This window comes from Scyliorhinus torazame, chromosome 21, assembly GCF_047496885.1.
Source record: "Scyliorhinus torazame isolate Kashiwa2021f chromosome 21, sScyTor2.1, whole genome shotgun sequence".
In the NCBI taxonomy this organism is placed as follows: domain Eukaryota; kingdom Metazoa; phylum Chordata; class Chondrichthyes; order Carcharhiniformes; family Scyliorhinidae; genus Scyliorhinus; species Scyliorhinus torazame.
Genome location: NC_092727.1, coordinates 9,498,563 through 9,518,202, shown reverse-complemented (window position 1 = coordinate 9,518,202; position 19,640 = coordinate 9,498,563). Strand labels below are relative to the sequence as shown.

The 19,640-nt window shown below is 48.7% G+C and overlaps 1 protein-coding gene across 2 annotated transcripts in view; it reads right to left on the bottom strand.

The window, feature by feature from the left end:
- LOC140398154 (uncharacterized) overlaps positions 1 to 19,312 on the bottom strand; it is a 56,443-nt gene extending 37,131 nt beyond the window's left edge. For both annotated transcript variants that reach the window (XR_011937428.1, XM_072486476.1), the window contains exons 1-6: positions 19,204 to 19,312; positions 12,165 to 12,321; positions 7,825 to 7,902; positions 6,708 to 6,799; positions 5,995 to 6,100; positions 3,464 to 3,543 (exon numbers count right to left, since the gene is read on the bottom strand). Coding sequence is in view for 1 of the 2 variants with exons in the window: in XM_072486476.1 (XP_072342577.1) it covers positions 3,464 to 3,543; positions 5,995 to 6,100; positions 6,708 to 6,799; positions 7,825 to 7,902; positions 12,165 to 12,321; positions 19,204 to 19,265 (575 nt within the window). In the remaining variant the exon portion in view is untranslated. The remainder of the gene's footprint in view (positions 1 to 3,463; positions 3,544 to 5,994; positions 6,101 to 6,707; positions 6,800 to 7,824; positions 7,903 to 12,164; positions 12,322 to 19,203) is intronic.
- Positions 19,313 to 19,640: the final 328 nt, after the last annotated feature.

The window sequence follows — 19,640 nt, the reverse complement described above, 5'->3', positions numbered from 1 at the left end:
CTGTTCAGGCAGTGCCCCCTGGCACAGGGTGGCAGGGCCAGCTTGGCAGTGCCAACATGGCAGGGCCAGCCAGTGCTGGGGCAATTCCGGGGCGAAGCTTTGGGGGAGTCCCATTGGGGGCAGATTCACATTATGTTTGTTAGGGGGAGAGCTAAATGGCACTGCCATGCCCGTGAAAGTGGGGGGGTGGAGGGGAGTATGAAGGAAGGGGGAGCGTAGGGTTGGTAAGCAGGAGCCTCTGGGTGGTTGGGGTGGGGTGACAGGTGGGGGACCTGGAAGGGAGGAAACCTGTAAGGGTGCCTGGGTCGGGTGACAGGTGGGGGGGGGGGGGGCACTGTCTGTGTGGAGTTTGCACATTCTCACCGTGTTTGCGTGGATTTCACCCCCACAACCCAAAGATGTGCAGGGTAGGTGGATTGGCCACGCTAAATTGCCCCTTAATTGGAAAAAATGAATTGGGTACTCTAAATTTATTTTTAAAAAGTAAAAGCCTTCAACCACATGGCCAGAGGCCTCTGCAGTCAGTGGGGATTATGTTGGTGGGGCAGACAGGCGTTGCCCCAGAAACGGGTACACACGATCCAGGGGTTGGCATGCTGGTGCCACGTGCGGTTCCCCCCCCCACACCGCCTCCGCTCCCCCCCCCACCCTCCCATGGCGGCCCACCCCTGCGGAGGCAAGCCCAGCGCCATGGGAGGGTGGGCGGGTGGAGGCGGTGTGGGGGGGGAACCGCACGTGGCACCAGCATGCCAACCCCTGGATCATGTGGACCCGTTTCTGGGGCTACCCTTGTCTTTGCCTGTGAGCAAAGATGGTAACTCGCCTCCTCGGCTCCCCACAGAAGCCCTTTCGCCTGGTTCATGTTTTTGAAAAGGAGTACTAATCGGCACCAGCATGAGCACTTGCTGGGGGGGTCGCTGAATGACAGGAGGACGTTGGATAGGGATCTCATTAATTGTATGGAAATGGGGCTTAAGTGGTGATAATTGGTTTCTTGCCACGCTATGGCGAGATCCCAATTTCACCTACGGAAGTGGGCCGGTTGCATTGCAAACTATTTGGCGTGGTTCTCCCGCTATTTACCGGCCTCGTTTCGCTTGAGCGGATGCGGAACGAGGCAGGGGAATCGTGCACGAAGTGTTGTTTTATAGCAATGGGGACTCGACGGCAGAGGCGGCGGGGAACTCCCTGAAATAAACGCCACAAATGAACTTAGAAATGTTTCCGTTAAATATTTTAAACAGCCTCATTCTTGTGTAAAGTGTATTTTAATTGTTTCAAGAAGGGAACGGTCATGTTCAAATCATCAAAGAAGAATTTGTTTTTGGCTGCCCGGAGAGACACTACAATCACTGGGTAAAATGGAGATGAGTGGATAATTCTCCCAGCAACACTGCTGAAACTGGGATTAATTCTGCGCAATAATTTGGGTGTGATTTACCGACCAACAGTTTTTTGACGGAGGAGGAAGCCGCCAGCAGGATTTACCGCCCCGTCGTTATCAATGGGATTTCCTGGTGACTGCACCCTCGTCACCGGGAAACTAATGCGCTGGCGTGGGACCGGGATATCCCGTGAACAGCCGGTAGATTGCGCCCCTTGTGTCACTGATGCGCTAAGCGCCAAGAACCACAAAGACATGTGAGACTTTAACTCAGGCTTTAATATACTACATGGGAGGCTTACCCGACACAGACGACCCCAGACAGAATGGGGCCGGTCCCAGAAGAGGGTTCTTATACTAACTCCCGGGGGAGTGGCTAAGGCGGAGCTCTCCGTGGCCAGGTCGGGTTACCTACCAGTGACCGAACCTCTGCAGAGCTACAGTACAATACACAGTATTACAGGGCCACGTTACACACAACTATTATATACTATGTACAGTGGTAGGGAAGTACAGTGGTGTATCACCACAGTCACATAACTATCTTCCACTCTTTGCATTTTACTGGAGAAGTAATCCTGCTTTTATCTGTAGTTTTGGTCATGGCCTCTGTTGGCTGTAGGTCACACAGACTCTGTTTCAATCGACTTTTTTTGCTGTGGACTGTTTGCTGTGATTCTTGCCCTTCCACTAACTCACTGGCTGACACAATGGTGTTAGTATTTACTTTAATATTTTTAACAAGCACTAGCTGTGTCTGCTGATAAATTAGCAATCAGTAACATAAACATCAAAGAATCATATCGACATAGAGGAGGCCACTTGGCAATTTGTGACTGTTCCAGCTCTCTAAAACAGCTATGCAATTAGTTCCATCCACCTACTCTATCTTCATAACCATGAAAATGTTTTCTTTTCAAGTACTTATCCAATTCCCTTTCGAAAGTTATTATTGAATCTCCTTCCACCACCCTTTCAGGTAGCACATATCAGAAAATAACAACTCGCTGTGTTAAAAAAGGATTCTGATTGACAAAAGAACTGGAGAAAGGAGACAAAGTTATACATCCATATGCTGAAATAAAAACACTGGGTGGGATTCTCTCAGCCAACGCCGGTTCGGAAGTTCGCCGGGCGATGCTGCCCTGACGCCGGTCCGCCAATTCTCCGGTCACCGGAGAACATAGAACATACAGTGCAGAAGGAGGCCATTCGGCCCATCGAGTCTGCACTGACTCATTTAAGCCCTCACTTCCACCCTGTCCCCGTAACCCAATAACTCTTCACAACCCTTTTTGGTCACTAAGGGCAATTTATCATGGCCAATCCACCTAACCTGCACGTCTTTGGATGGTGGGAGGAAACCGGAGCACCCGGAGGAAACCCACGCAGACACGGGGAGAACGTGCAAACTCCGCACAGACAGTGACCCAGTGGGGAATCGAACTGGGATTCCCCAGTTTTGGCGCGGGTCGAGCGCCCCCCCCCCCCCCCCCTTCCCGACGATTCTCCGCCCGGGATGGACCGAGTGGCCGCCAAAAAAGCCCGAGTCCCGCTGGCGCCATTAACATCTGGTCTTACCTGGCGGGACCTCGGTGTCCATCTTATCGGGGGCGGCCTGGGGGATCCGACCCCGGGAGAGGCCTCCACTGTGGCTTGGCCCGCGATCGGGGCCTAGCGATCGGCAGGCCGGCCTCCCCTGGTGGGAGCCTCTTTTACTCCGCGCCGGCCCCTGTAGCCCTAAGCCATGTTGCATTGGGGCCGGCGCGGATAAGGAAGCTACCGCTCATGCGCGCGTTCGCGCCGGTCGCAGCGCACATGCGCAGACCTGCGGCGCACGTTTGACGCCGGTATCGGCAACTGTAGCGGTGTGGGTCGCTCCAGTGCCATGCTGGCCTCCTGTAGGGCAGAGGATTGCTACACTTAGCGGTCCGATGACGCCGTCGTTAAACTCTCCAGTTTTTACGACGGCGTTAACACTCAGCCGTCAGAAGGGAGAATCCCGCCCCCTACTTTTTGAACTGCTGGTGAAACGATTAAATCATTGACTGCACTGAAATGTAAGTTAAAGTTACAAACCCTTCCTTCCGACTGATCCCATGTAAATCTTGTAAGCTACCAAACTCTGTGGGGTCATTGAGAGGATGGGGTATCAGTACCTGGAAAATTCAAAAGTAGAAAGCAACATGAGAGTAAGAATTAGAAAACATTGTGCGAAATTCACAATAGGCTGAGCAATCAGCAGATCACGTAACTTTCTTTAACTGTAACTTTATCCCATGTTCTCCTGAAGATGCAGACATGTGCCTATTCATGGGTATAATCAACCCTCTGCAATCTTACCCAAGTGACCATCATTTATAAATCACCTGGACCAGATGGACTACACCCCAGGGTTCTAAAGGAGATAGCTGAGGAGATTGTGGAGGCATTGGTGATGATCTTTCAGGAATCTCTGGATGCAGGGAGGGTCCCAGAGGACTGGAAAATGACTAATGGAACACCGCTGTTTAAGAAGGGAGGGAGGCAGAAGACAGGAAATTATTGGCCAGTTAGCCTGACTTCGGTCATTGGTAAGATTTTAGAGTCCATTTTTAAAGATGGGATTGTGGAGTACTTGGAAGTGCATGGTAAAATAGGACTGAGTCTGCATGGCTTCAACAAGGGGAGGTCATGTCTGACAAATTTGTCAGAATTCTTTGAGGAGGTAACAAGGAAGTTAGACAAAGGAGAACCAGTTGGCGTGATCTATTTCGATGTCCAGAAGGCTTTGACAAGGTGCCATATAGGACGCTGTTAAATAAGTTAAGAACCCATGGTGTTAAAGGTAAGACACTGGCAATGGGCAGAGGATTGGCTGATTGGCAGAAGGCAGAGAGTGGGGATAAAGGGGTCTTTTTCAGAATGGCAGCCGGTGACTAGTGGTGTGCCTCGGGCATCATTTATTGCCCTTCCTCAATCATTTAAGACAGTGCTCATGAGTTATCACATTGCTGTGAATATGGTGTCACACGTAGGCCAGACAGGGTTAGGATAGCAGATTTCCTTCTCTGAAGGATATTAGTGAACCATTGGGTTTTTACAACAATCGATGATAGTTTCATGGTCACCATTACTGAGAATAGCTTTCAATTCCAGATTTATTAATTGATTTAAATTCCACCAGCTACCATGATGGGATTTGAACCCATGCACGAGAACATTAGCCAGGGCCTCTGCCTCAGTGACATTACCAGTGCGCCACTGTCTCTCCATAAACTGTATTCATACAGCGCCTTTCACAACCTTTGAACATTGCAAAGTACTTTTATAGTCAATCAAGTATTTTTGATGTGTAGTCAACTGTTATTAACTTGGCAAATGATTGGTTTCTCGAGGAATTAAGGGCTATGGAGAGAGAGCGGGTAAATGGAGTCGAAATCAGCCATGATTGAATGGTGGAGTGGACTCGATGGGCCGAATGGCCTTACTTCCGCTCCTATGTCTTATGGTCTTATGGTCTTATGAATGGCATCCTGGTGGATGTTGTCCTTCCCTACCCCAGGCTCCTCCTCTGGCACTTTAGTTTAATGCATAAGGCACAAAGTATTAAAAGCAAAGATATCATCCGACACCTATACAAATCACTCTGTGTGTCCAGTTTTGGCCACCCAACCTAAGGAGAAGGAACAAAAAAAACTCCATAAAGTAACACCAACCATTAGAGGATAGACCAGAGAAATGGCAGATTATTTTGGCAGAACAGGCAAGCTGAAGAGATGCAGAGGTGTTCAAAATTATCAGGGGCTTTGATAAGGCAAGGTGGTAATTAAAGGGCATACATTTAACATCATTACCAAAAGGTTAAAATGAGAGGCTGCAAAAATTGTTTGGTTATTTTTTAAAGTCGTGAAAGGTCGTTTGGATGCAGAATGCCTTCCCAGAAACTCAGGTAGAAGCAGATAATCTAATAGCCGATCAAATTGAAATAAATAAAAATTGAAAAAGAAGCGCTTACATTATAAACCTGTTGGCTTCAAGAAAATACAGGGCAGCACACTGTTCATTCTCCAAGCACATGCAATGTGCACTCAGGCTGGGATTTTCCGGGCGGAATCAGTCAAGGGTGGGAATGGAAAATTTGGAGAGGCAACTAAAAGTCCATTGACTTTCAGCAGGACTGGGAAATCCTCGGGGCCGAAGGGCCTGTACTGTGCTGTACTGTTCTATATTCTATATTCAATAAAATTCCGCTCAGAATTTTCTTCCAAACTCAAATTGTAAAAGGGGATCAATTTGAGAAGACTTTCTGTCCCAATTTCAAGACCTCTTTAAAATTGAAAGATTGCAACATTTTTAATGCAACAGAAGGGTGCGCATATTTTAATGTTATTAAATCTAATGACTTAACACCGCAAAATACATGAAATCATGCTGGGGCTATCCCTGAGGCCTCACCACTGGCTGCTACGGCTAAAATGTTTTGCTGTTGTCACAATCTTTTGAGTTTGGAGGTACAATTAGCAGCAAAGTTAATTTCATTGCAAATGCATTAGAGAGGGACCCTCTGTTTGTCCGTGTGCATACTCTTTACTTGTTACATTGCTCAATCACGCGTTGACTTAACTTACAACTTTTTTGCTTTCGTATATCGTCACATCAGCCCAGAAGTTAGATATCGTCATGGCAATGGTTTTCCCATGGAAGCCATCTGATGGATTTCCCATAATTCCTACCCTAAAAACAAGTCAGCATCATCAAATTTAAATAGATCTCTGATATCAAACACTAGGAGGAAAAACATTCCCGAAGGTATGACTTTAACTCCAACAGACCATTTAGGGACTATTCAAGCGGCTGGCCTCGTGCCTGATAACAGTGAGATTTTGTTCCTACTGAACTTCAAAATGACTATTAAATATTGTGAACTGCTGGAGTTTCACAGAATTCCTACAGTGCAGGAGGGGCCATTCAGCCCATCGAGTCTGCGCCACCCCTCCGAAAGAGCACACCACCCAGGCCCGATGTTTTTCGATGGTGCTGCTGGTTGACAAGGGAAGTGTTCTTCATGTCCTCACTCGTTTTCGAATAGTTCTGTAGAATACCTAACAACTATCTGAGCGACAATACACCTGCCCCCACCCCACAAACTTCCCCCACTTCAGGATTATCCACTTAACAACATGGTAGAAGTAGGAGTTCCTCGCAACACAGATCACAGTGGTTCCACAAAACAATTCACTGCCAACTTCTGAATCGATCATTAATATAAAGCAATCTTTTATGCATCATACCATTCTAGTCCATTATAGCGGTGTCTGAGCAATGCTAAAAGCAACATTACCTCGCATAGGAACGACAGGTAATTGATTTGGCAGTAGGACTATGTTGCTTTGAAGAGCAGTGTACCAGCCACTTCTTGTATTCAGAGAGATCCTATTGACAAATGCAAGCATTAGAAGGATAACAGGACAAGCCACAAATGTAAAAGCTCTACTGGCAGGTGAAATTCACCCCACAATTACTGAGCATGAGTAGAGATTCCACCTGGTAAACCTAGCTCCTATAATGGTGGGCTCAGTGAAGTAGCAGGCCAGCAGCACGGTTCGATTCCCTTACCAGCTTCCCCGAACAGGCGCCGGAATGTGGCGACTAGGAGCTTTTCACAGTAACTTCATTGAAGCCTACTTGTGACAATAAGCGATTTTCATTTTTTCATCATTTTCATTTCATTACACAATCCTCAGAGGATTTAAGGACTGGAGGAGGTTATAGAGATAGAGAAGGACAAGACCATGGAGACATTTGAGCTTGAGATTTAGCTGACAATTAGATAACTGCAAAGGCTTACACAGGGTGAATGAAAACAGTTTGAATCTATCCTCCTCCCTTGTTCCATATCATTCAAAACATCTAGATATCAAGGGTTGGATTCCATGCAGCCCCGCACCAAAATCGCATTTGGCGCGGGGACGGAGAATCAAATTTCCCTATGGAATAGGGCCCAGCGCCACTCCAGCGATTCTCCAGGTTCCGACTATCCGCACGGCTGAGGGCCATTGCAAGAGGCCCGGCCAGCAAACCTCCGCTCCCAAGCGGCCGAACTCCCGACAGTGTGTAACGAACAGGGTATGGCCAGTCGGGACTCTCGCGTGGCGGCTGCGGACTCAGTCCGCGTCCACTCTGGTGGGGAGCAGGGGACCTGGCACCGGGGGGGCCTTATGGGTGGCCAGGGGCGGGATCGGGCCTGATGGATCTTCGGGCGCGCAGCCGATGGGGGGAGCTAGTTCCTTTGTGTGGGTCCGCAGTCGGAGTCCGCCATGGTGCTCGGCTTGGCCGCTGGAGGTGTGCCCGTGTGAAAAATGAATCCGTTTGATCACGTTATACCATGGCATAACAAATTGCCAACAACCCATGGTTTATCTATAAATGCCAAGGCAGAATGTATTGTCTACTCTTACCACTTGCCCAATGAGCTGGAATCCAGTCGGCAGCTTCATTCCAAACACTGTGATTTTAGCCTTGTTAATGAGCCATTCCTGAAATAAAAGACCAAAGGAAATATTGAGGTTTCAAACATCACTATCAAAGAGGACACTAGTTTCATGTAATACGGAAAGAGCCTTTTTGTGGTTTCAATGAGTCATTAAAGCCCAACCAATTTCCTTGTGATTTGATTTGATTTGATTTATTATTGTCACATGTATTAGTATACAGTGAAAAGTATTGTTTCTTGCACGCTGTACCAACAATGCATACCGTACATAGGGAAGGAAGGAGAGACGGCAGAATATAATGCTCCAGTTATAGCAAGGTGTAGAGAAAAGATCAACTTAATACGAGGTAGGTCCATTCAAAAGTCTGATGGCAGTCGGGAAGAAGTTGTTCTTGAGTCGGTTGGTACGTGAGCTCAAACTTTGGTATCATTTTCCTGATGGAAGAAGGTGGAAGAGAGTATGTTCGGGGTGCGTGGGGTCCTTAATTATGCTGCCAGCCTTTCTGAGGCAGCGGGAATTATAGATAGAGTCAATGGATGGGAGGCTGGTTTGCGTGATGGACTGGGCTACATTCACAACCTTTTGTAGTTTCCCGCGGTCTTGGGCAGAGCAGGCTCCATACCAAGCTGTGATACAACCAGAAAGAATGCTTTCTATGGTGCATCTGTAAAAGTTGGTGAGGGTCGTAGCTGACATGCCAAATTTCCTTAGTCTTCTGAGAAAGTAGAGTCGTTGGTGGGCTTTCTTAACTATAGTATCGGCATTGGGGGAACACGGCAGGTTGTTGGTGATCTGTACACCTAAAAACTTGAAGCTCTTGACCCTTTCTACTTCATTCCCATTGATGTAGACTGGGGCATGTTCTCCAATACGCTTCCTGAGGTCGATGACAATCTCCTTTGTTTTGTTGACATTGAGGGAGAGATTATTGTCGTCGCACCAGTTCACCAGATTCTCTATCTCATTCCTGTGCTCTGTCTCGTCATTGTTTGAAATCCAACCCACTACATTGGTGTCATCAGCAAATTTGAAAATCGAGTTGGAGGGGAATTCGGCCACACAGTCATAGGTGTATAAGGAGTATAGTAGGGGGCCTAGGACACAGCCTTGTGGGGCACCGGTGTTGAGGATGACCGTGGAGGAGGTGTTGTTGCCTATCTTTACTGATTGTGACCTGTGGGTTAGAAAGTTCAGGATCCAGTCGCAGAGGGAGGAGCCGAGGCCAAGGCCACGGAGTTTGGAGACGGGTTTCGTAGGAATGTTGGTGTTGGAGGCTGAGCTGTCGACGATGAATAGGAGTCTGACATAGGTGTCTTTGTTATCTAGGTGTTCCAGGGTAGAGTGCAGGGCCATGGAGATGGTGTCTGCTGTGGACCTGTTGCAGTGGTAGGCGAACTGTAGTGGATCAAGGCAATCCGGGAGGCTGGAGTTGATTCGTGCCATGACTAACCTTTCAAAGTACTTCATGATGATGGATGTCAGAGCCACTGGACGATAGTCATTAAGGCATGCTGCTTTTTTGGTACAGGGATGATAGTCGTCTTCTTGAAGCAGATAGAGACCTCAGATTGTTGTAAAGAGAGGTTGAAGATGTCTGCGAATACCCTCGCCAGCTGATCCGCGCAAGACCTGAGTGCTCGTCCGGGTACCCCATCCGGGCCAGTGGCTTTCCGTGGGTTGACCTTCGAGAAGGCTGCTCTGACGTCTGCAGTGGTGATCTCAGATACAAGTTCATCCGCAGCTTCTGAGGTGGAGGGCTCACTCTCGCTGACCTCTTGTGAAACCATTCATCGTCTCTGCTTTTGCCACCCTCATTGGCAGCAAGTTCTAGATGGCGAGTACATCAGGAAGCATTAAAACAGTGAGATAAAAAGGCCCAAAATAATGGTTTCTGTCCTTCCTGTAATATGATTAGATTTCTTCATTTGCAATGTTAGGACTAAGCAATTCCAGAACAGAGCAGATTTGGTCAATAAGGAAAGGTGAGTGTCTGGCAAGCCATGGCTCAGTGCATGCCTTTCTGAATCAGATGGTTGAGGTCAAGCCCCATTTCAGAAATTTGAGCAAAAAAATCCAGGCTGACACTCAAAGTGGAATGCTGCACTGTTGAAGCTGCTGTCTTTGGGTGAGACATTAGATTATGGCTCCATTTACTCTCTCAGGTGGATGTAAAAGACCCAACAGCACTATTACAAAGAAGAGCAGGCAAGTTCTCCCCAGTGTCCTTGCTAATATTTATCCCTAAGCTAATATCACTAAGAAACAGATTGGGTACGATACAACGCCCTCGCTGTGCAGGGAATGGAGCTCGTCATGGCACAGTGTGGCCGTTGAAAGCCGGGAGACCCCACTCCCAGGATCTACCCGTGCTCGCAACGCCTCACGAGATTCAACGCAATCTCGTAAAACGTTGCGGTTTTAATCCCACCCACAATGGGCGGGATCACCTTTTGGCAAATCTGTAAATTAGAATGAGACAGTTAGTCTGACTCTAAATGTGTAGATTCCCGAGGTTTCAATCCCTTCGCCTCTGAGATCTCGGGCGAGTACCGTTTGGTACTTGTGAGGGTCTCCCAAGAGATCGGTGGGCCCCAGCTGCATAGCCTTTGGGAAGGATGGTGCTCTGGCACTGTTGGTACCACCTGGATACCCTGGCAGTGCCAGCCTGGCACCTTGGCATTGCCACTTGGGTGCCATCCTGGCACTGCCAAGGTGCCTGGGTGGCACTGTCAGGGTACCAAACGGCATACGCAATCGGGCTGGGATTGCCCAGCGTGTGTTGGGGGTGCGGCGAACGCACATTGCATTCGGGCTGGGGTGGGGGAGGGGGTGTGTGAGGTAGGGGATTGTTTTGATCTAAAAATAGCATCCTGATCTCTCGCTACAATGGGGAGTTCCGGTGAGTGGAACTCCCCACTGTACAATGGGGCTATGTGTGGCCTTGGCCGTGAATTTCCCGTTCAAGTCCCTCACCCATTGAATATTCATGTGTTTCCCGGCACTGCGAGTGCCATGAAACATGCAGCTCAACGTGCTCGCAAGGGAACTTTGTTCCCCTTTGGGAAAATTGCACCCATTATCTGGTCATTATCACATTACTATTTGTGGGAACTTGCTGTGTGAAAATTGACTGCAGCATTTCCTATGACAATATTTGGCTGTAAAGCACTTGTCCAGGGATCACAAAAGATGGTACTGAATTGTCTCTGCAAGTCTTCTTCTCCCTTAAATATAGGACAGATTCTCACCAATAGCTGAAATTATCAGACTGAAAATGCAAAATCATTTTGTACAAACTGTCTCTCAAATTAAAGTATGACTATCACTGTATACACAAGTGATCAGTATTGGGCAAATGTTTGAAGAATAAAGGGATTAAGGGTTATGGTGTTCGGGCCAGAAAGTGGAGCTGAGTCCACAAAAGATCAGCCATGAGCTCACTGAATGGTGGAGCAGGCTCGAGGGGCCAGATGGCCTAATCCTGCTCCTAGTTCTTATGTTTGGCTTATCCTGGCAGAATCCTAAAGTCATTCGTCCCTATCTCTGTATCCTCCTCCAGCCCAATAAGCCTTCAAGACCTCTGCGGCCTTCCAATTCTGGCCTTATGCATAACCCCAAATTTAATCACTCTCCTGTTGGCGGCCATGCCCAAAGACTGCCTTGACCCAAGCTCTGGAATTCCTTCAACCGCTCTGCCTCTCCTCCTTTAAGAGGCTTTTCAAAAACCAACCCCTTTGAGCAAATCTTTGGTCATATGCCCCAATAACTCTTTACGTGGTTCGGTGTCAAATTTTGCCTGGTAAAGCTCCAGTGGGACATTTAAATACATTCTAGTTGATATGAAAATACAAGTTGCTGTTGTCATAGAGGTGCAAAATGAGCAAAGAAACCAGCATTTGGAAGAAATTTGGTACTATTCAGGATACTTGATAATGACACTGTTATTTTATCAATTACAACACTCAGTAAGGTTTTATTGGATGTAAAGAAGATGTTTCCAATTGTGGCGAAGTTGAAAACTAACTGTTCATTAATATACGGCTGTACTAATAAATCAAGTAGGGAATTCAGGAGAGACTTATTTACCGAGAGAGCAGTTAGAATGTGAAACTTGCTACTCGAGGTGAATAACATGGAAGCATTTGAGGAGAAGCCAGATAAGCGAGAAAGGAATAGAATGATCTGTGTTAGGTGAGATGAAGAGGAGAGAACTATTTAGTTATGTTCTGTTCATTCAGAGCTACACCAAAGTGGCAGACGTCGACAACAGTTCCACTCAATTTTAACAGAGAAGGTTTTCTTACCATGTACTTCCCAAGCCCTCGATCCTCCACCAGTGGATAATGCTTCAAATATTCCCCCAGAGTCGGCAGCGTCTTGTTTTGGAAACAATAAAAGACGACACTCGCAAGCCTCGATTCTGTGGCATCTTCAGAGGGCTTCTCATAAAACTTGGTGATTCTGAAAGAAGGCAATCTTAAGTACCTGCTGCTGCTCGGGAGGCGGCATACGCGAATAGACCAGTAAGTACATTAATAAACCTGTGGGGGCTTCCGGGTGCGGCGATGACCAGCTGAGTCGCACGTTTCGGCAGCTCCCGGTGGAACGGACTTTTGGGCTCTCGATAGGAGCCCCAACGGCAATTTTAACGGCTAAAAACACCGTGCGGTAAACCAGAAGGGTGTTCCCCCTGGACACGGATGGAAAAAGGAGAGGAAAGTGGCCGGATTGCAGCGGATCCTTTAGAACAGCGGCAAGGAAGGCAAGCAAAAACCAAGATGGCGTCGGAAGGTGGCAGTTTCATATGGGGCCCTGAACAACAAGAGTTCTTGAAATGCTGCGTGGAGGAGATAAAAAAGGAAATGAAGAAAGAGTTGTTGGCCCCGATACTACAGGCGATCGAAGGGCTAAAGGAGGAACAAAAGACCCAGGAGCAGGAGCTTCGGGTCGTGAAGGCGAAAGCAGCCGAGAATGAGAACGATATACAGGGCCTGGTGGTGAAGTCGGAGATACAGGAGGCACATCAGAAACGATGTGTGGAGAGGTTGGAGGCACTGGAAAACAACGCAAGGAGGAACAACCTGAGGATTCTTGGCCTTCCTGAAGGTGTGGAGGGGGCGGACGTCGGGGCATATGTGAGCACGATGCTGCACTCGTTAATGGGAGCGGAGGCCCCAACGGGTCCGTTGGAGGTGGAGGGAGCGTACCGAGTTATGGTGCGAGGATCGAGAGCAGGAGAAACTCCCAGAGCCATAGTGGTGAGATTCCTCCGTTTTAAGGATAGAGAAATGGTCCTTAGATGGGCGAAGAAAACTCGGTGCAGTAAATGGGAGAACGCGGTGATCCGCGTTTATCAAGACTGGAGTGCGGAGGTGGCGAGAAGGAGGGCGAGCTTTAATCGGGCCAAGGCGGTACTTCATAAAAGGAAGATAAAATTTGGAATGCTGCAACCGGCAAGACTGTGGGTCACATATCAAGGGAGGCACCACTACTTTGAGACGGCGGATGAAGCGTGGACTTTTATTGTAGAAGAAAAACTGGAATGAGTGGATTATGAAAAAGAACGTTTGGACAAAGTGGTGGGGCGAATGTGGGGGGCGAAGAGGGGTTTTATGTTCTAATCCTGCGGTATGGTAACTTTTCTTTCTCCCACAGGTGGCGATGGGGGGAGGTGGGGAGGGAGAGGAGATGGGGCGTTGGCCATGGGAGGCAGGGCCGAGGGAGAAGCGCGGGCTTGGTTCCCGCGCTATGATAATTATGGCGGGAATAGAGAAGCAGGAAGGAGGGGGCGTCGCACGGTGCGAGCCGTGGTCACGGGGGGAAGCCGAGGTCAGCCAGAGTTTGCTGACTTCTGGGAGCAACATGGGGGGAGTAATTACGCTAGCGGGGGGTCTAGCGGGGGGGGTGGGAGGGGGGAATTACTGGGTTGCTGCTGCTGGGGAAAGGGGGGAGTGGGTACGGGAGAGGATGGGTGGGGGGGCACCGCCTGGGGGAGATACAGCTGCGTGGGAACTGGGTGAGAAGCTGGAAAAAGATGATGGCTAACCGGCAAGGGGGGGGGGGGGGGGTGGGAAGCCCCCCAACTCGGCTGATCACGTGGAACGTGAGAGGGCTCAACGGGCCGATAAAGAGGGCACGAGTACTCGCACACCTTAAGAAACTTAAAGCAGATGTGGTTATGTTACAGGAAACGCACCTGAAACTGATAGACCAGGTTAGGCTGCGCAAAGGATGGGTGGGGCAGGTGTTCCATTCGGGGCTGGATGCGAAAAACAGGGGGGTGGCTATATTAGTGGGGAAGCGGGTAATGTTCGAGGCAAAGACTATAGTGGCGGATAACGGGGGCAGATACGTGATGGTGAGTGGCAAATTACAGGGAGAGATGGTGGTTTTGGTAAACGTGTATGCCCCGAACTGGGATGATGCCAACTTTATGAGGCGAATGCTAGGACGCATCCCGGACCTAGAGACGGGAAAGCTGATAATGGGGGGAGACTTTAACACGGTGTTGGAACCAGGGCTGGATAGGTCGAAGTCCAGGACTGGTAGGAGGCCGGCAGCAGCCAAGGTGCTTAAGGATTTTATGGAGCAGATGGGAGGTGTGGACCCGTGGAGATTCAGTAGACCTAGGAGTAAGGAGTTCTCGTTTTTCTACTATGTCCATAAAGTCTATTCGCGCATAGACTTTTTTGTGTTGGGTAGGGCATTGATCCCGAAGGTGAGGGGAACGGAATATACGGCTATAGCCATTTCGGATCATGCCCCACACTGGGTAGACTTGGAGATAGGGGAGGAAACAGGAGGGCGCCCACCCTGGAGAATGGACATGGGACTAATGGCGGATGAGGGGGTGTGCCTAAGGGTGAGGGGATGTATTGAAAAGTACTTGGAACTCAATGACAATGGGGAGGTTCAGGTGGGAGTGGTCTGGGAGGCGTTGAAGGCGGTGGTTAGGGGGGAGCTGATATCAATAAGGGCACATAAAGGGAAGCAGGAGAGTAAGGAACGGGAGCGGTTGCTGCAAGAACTTTTGAGGGTGGACAGACAATATGCGGAAGCACCGGAGGAGGGATTGTACAGGGAAAGGCAAAGGCTGCATGTGGAATTTGACTTGCTGACTACAGGCACTGCAGAGGCACAATGGAGGAAGGCGCAGGGTGTACAATATGAATATGGGGAGAAGGCGAGCAGATTGCTGGCACACCAATTGAGGAAAAGGGGAGCAGCGAGGGAAATAGGGGGAGTGAGGGATGAGGAAGGAGAGATGGAGCGGGGAGCGGAGAGAGTGAATGAAGTGTTCAAGACATTTTATAAAAAATTATATGAAGCTCAACCCCCGGATGGGAGGGAGAGAATGATGGACTTTTTGGATCGGCTGGAAATTCCCAAGGTGAAAGAGCAGGAAAGGGTGGGACTGGGAGCACAGATCAAGGTAGAAGAAGTGGTGAAAGGAATTAGGAACATGCAGACGGGAAAGGCCCCGGGACCGGACGGATTCCCAGTTGAATTTTACAGAAAATATTTGGACTTGCTCGCCCCGGTACTGACGAGGACCTTTAACGAGGCAAAGGAAAGGGGACAACTGCCCCCGACTATGTCTGAAGCAACGATATCGCTTCTCTTAAAGAAGGAAAAGGACCCGCTACAATGCGGGTCCTACAGACCAATTTCCCTCCTAAATGTGGATGCCAAGGTCCTGGCCAAGGTAATGGCAATGAGAATAGAGGAATGTGTCCCGGGGGTGGTTCACGAGGACCAAACTGGGTTTGTGAAGGGGAGACAGCTGAACACGAATATACAGAGGCTGTTAGGGGTAATGATGATGGCCCCACCAGAGGGTGAAACGGAGATAGTAGTGGCGATGGATGCCGAGAAAGCATTTGATAGAGTGGAATGGGATTATTTGTGGGAGGTGTTGAGGAGATTTGGTTTTGGAGAGGGGTATGTTAGATGGGTGCAGCTATTGTATAGGGCCCCAGTGGCGAGTGTGGTCACGAATGGACGGGGATCGGCATATTTTCGGCTCCATAGAGGGACAAGGCAGGGATGTCCTCTGTCCCCATTACTGTTTGCACTGGCGATTGAGCCCCTGGCGATAGCGCTGAGGGGTTCCAAGAGATGGAGGGGAATACTTAGGGGAGGAGAAGAACACCGGGTATCTTTATATGCGGATGATTTGCTACTATATGTGGCGGATCCGGCGGAGGGGATGCCAGAAATAATGCGGATACTTGGGGAGTTTGGGGATTTTTCAGGGTATAAATTGAACATGGGGAAGAGTAAGCTGTTTGTGGTGCATCCAGGGGAGCAGAGTAGAGAAATAGAAGACCTACCGTTGAGGAAGGTAACAAGAGACTTTCGTTACCTGGGGATCCAGATAGCTAAGAATTGGGGCACATTGCACAGGCTAAATTTAACGCGGTTGGTGGAACAGATGGAGGAAGATTTCAAGAGATGGGATATGGTAGCACTGTCAATGGCAGGGAGGGTGCAGGCGGTTAAGATGGTGGTCCTCCCGAGATTCCTCTTTGTGTTTCAGTGCCTCCCGGTGGTGATCACGAAGGCTTTTTTTTAAAAGGATAGAAAAGAGCATCATGGGTTTTGTTTGGGCCGGGAAGACTCCGAGAGTGAGGAAGGGATTCTTACAGCGTAGTAGGGATAGGGGGGGCTGGCACTACCGAGCCTAAGTGAGTACTATTGGGCCGCTAATATTTCAATGGTGAGTAAGTGGATGGGAGAGGAGGAGGGAGCGGCGTGGAAGAGATTAGAGAGGGCGTCCTGTAGGGGGACCAGCCTGCAGGCTATGGTGACAGCCCCATTGCCGTTCTCACCGAGGAACTACACCACGAGCCCGGTGGTGGTAGCTACACTGAAGATTTGGGGACAGTGGAGACGACATAGGGGAAAGTACGGAGCATTGGGGGGGTCCCCGATAAGAAACAACCATAGGTTTGCCCCGGGGGGAATGGATGGGGGATATGGAATGTGGCAAAGAGCAGGAATAACGCAACTGAAAGATCTATTTGTGGATGGGAAGTTCGCAAGTCTGGGAGCGCTGACCGAGAAATATGGGTTGCCCCAAGGGAATGTATTCAGGTACATGCAATTGAGGGCTTTTGCGAGGCAACAGGTGAGGGAATTCCCGCAGCTCCCGACACAAGAGGTGCAGGACAGAGTCATCTCAAAGAAATGGGTGGGGGATGGTAAGGTGTCGGATATATATAGGGAAATGAGGGACGAAGGGGAGACTATGGTGGATGAACTAAAAGGGAAATGGGAAGAAGAGCTAGGGGAGGAGATCGAGGAGGGGCTGTGGGCAGATGCCCTAAACAGGGTAAACTCGTCGTCCTCGTGTGCCAGGCTAAGCCTGATTCAGTTTAAGGTATTACACAGGGCACATATGACTGGAACACGGCTCAGTAAATTTTTTGGGGTGGAGGATAGGTGTGCGAGGTGCTCGAGAAGCCCAGCGAATCATACCCATATGTTTTGGTCATGCCCGGCACTACAGGGGTTTTGGGTGGGGGTGACAAAGGCGCTTTCAAAAGTAGTAGGAGTCCGGGTCGAACCAAGCTGGGGGTTGGCTATATTTGGGGTTGCACAAGAGCCGGGAGTGCAGGAGGCGAGAGAGGCCGATGTTTTGGCCTTTGCGTCCCTAGTAGCCCGGCGCAGGATATTGCTAATGTGGAAAGAAGCTAAGCCCCCAGGGGTGGAGACCTGGATAAATGACATGGCGGGGTTCATAAAGCTAGAGCGGATTAAGTTCGTCCTAAGGGGGTCGGCTCAAGGGTTCACCAGGCGGTGGCAACCGTTCGTCGAATATCTTGCGGAAAGATAGATGGGGGAAAAAAGAAGGCAGCAGCAGCGGCCCAGGATTTGGGGGGGGGGGGGGGGAGGGGGAGGGATGGGGGGGGGCGGGGGGGGGTGTAGCCTGTGACAAGGCAGTTGCCAATTAGGGCTAGTTTTCATTTTTGTTATTTAATATTTATTTATTTTTTGTTTTTTGTTTATATAAAAAAGGTCATTGTTATCTGTATTGTTATAATGTTGTGTAAAGGATGCACAATGTACTGTGTTGGTTGACCAAAAATTTTCAATAAAATATTTATTAAAAAAAAAAACCTGTGGGGATCCACTGGAGATTTCAAGCAGCAAAAGAAAATGTTTTAGAGATTCATCAGAGAACTAGTGCAGAGTTTAAGGTCTTTAAGGTTCCGCAGAGCCCAAAACCAGAAGGTCGCAGTTAGAGGCTAGGGTGGAATCATGATGATTTCTGATGCTCGCTTTGGCAATGATGAGAACATTCCTGAGAAATCTCAGCTCAGTAAAGACCATTCAGCCATTGCTGCTGCTAGCTCTGCATTGAAGGAAACAATTCTGATTTCTACATTCTTCCTCTGCATCTGTATTATGTCCATTTTGGGGTAACACCTTTTAAGAAGAATGCAACGGACTTAGAGAGGCTGCACAGCAGGTTCACTAAGATGGTACAAAGGATACAGGATTTGAACATGAACTGATCCGACGCTCTCCTAACTCCTATAAAGTCCCGTTCACCTATCACCCTAGTGCTCACTAATCCACGTTGCCTTCCAGTCCAGCAATGCACAAATTTTACAATTTCTTCTTTGGTTTCAAATCTCTCCATTGACATGCCCCCCGATGTGTAGTTCCAGTCACATAACCTTTCGAGGACTCTGCGCATCTCCATTTCTGACATCCTGCTCATCCCCAATTTTAACTTCTCCACATATAATGACCATACCTTCGACTGTTTAGGTCCTAAACTCTGGATTTCTCTCTCGAAGCCTTTCTACTTATCTACATTTCTATTTTTTTTCAGATGTTCCTCAAAGACTACCTCTTTAGTCGAACTCAATCACCCCTCTGGTACCTCCTTACATGGCTCAGTGTTAAATTTTAAGAACACTCCTGAAGCACCTAGGGACGTTTTACTATTTTGAAGATGCTATACAAATACAGGTTGTTGGTTCAGAAACTGGAGAAGATAGGACTGTTATCCTTAGAGGAGAGAAGGTTAAGGGGAGATCATGAATGATATTTCCAGTGGCAGAAGGGTCAGTAACCAGAGAATACAGATTTAAAGTCATTGGTAAAAGAACAAGAGCTGGAAGAGGAAAGGAAATTCAATAAATAATTGAAGGGGAACAATTTTCAGGATTATTGGGGAAAGACAGTGAATTGGAAAACCTTTACAAAGAGCTGATGCAGTTATGGTGGACCGAGTGGCCTCTTCAGTGCTGTATCATTCTATGGATGGCATGACATATGGTGGAAGATCGAGACAACTCAGTGAATAACCTTTTCCAATTAAGAACCTACCTGTGTGTAATGGGGCAGACCTCAACGATTCCGCGAGATTCAGTCTTCCCTCCTGCTTCCATTTCATAGTAAATGGCCAGTTCACCCTTCTGTTGGCGGACATAAAAAAATATGATAATGCTCGCCTTTTAGAAGTACATTCTAAAAGTTACTTGGATTAGTCACAAGTCAGTTGTGTCTCATTTGGTAGCTCTCTGGCCTGTCAACCTCTCTGAATCGGTGAATTCTCTGCCGGCGATATTCTCCGCTCCGGCAGCAGCGCACCCACGCCTGCGGGCTTCCTGGTGGCGTGGGATGGCCACAATGGAAATCCCATTGGCCGGTTGTCGGAACAGATGGCGGGATTCTCTAATAATGGGGCTATGACCCATGCTGGCATGAAAAGCGGTGCCAACCACTGAGGCGTCAACGGTCCCCGCTAATGGGGAATGCGCCAC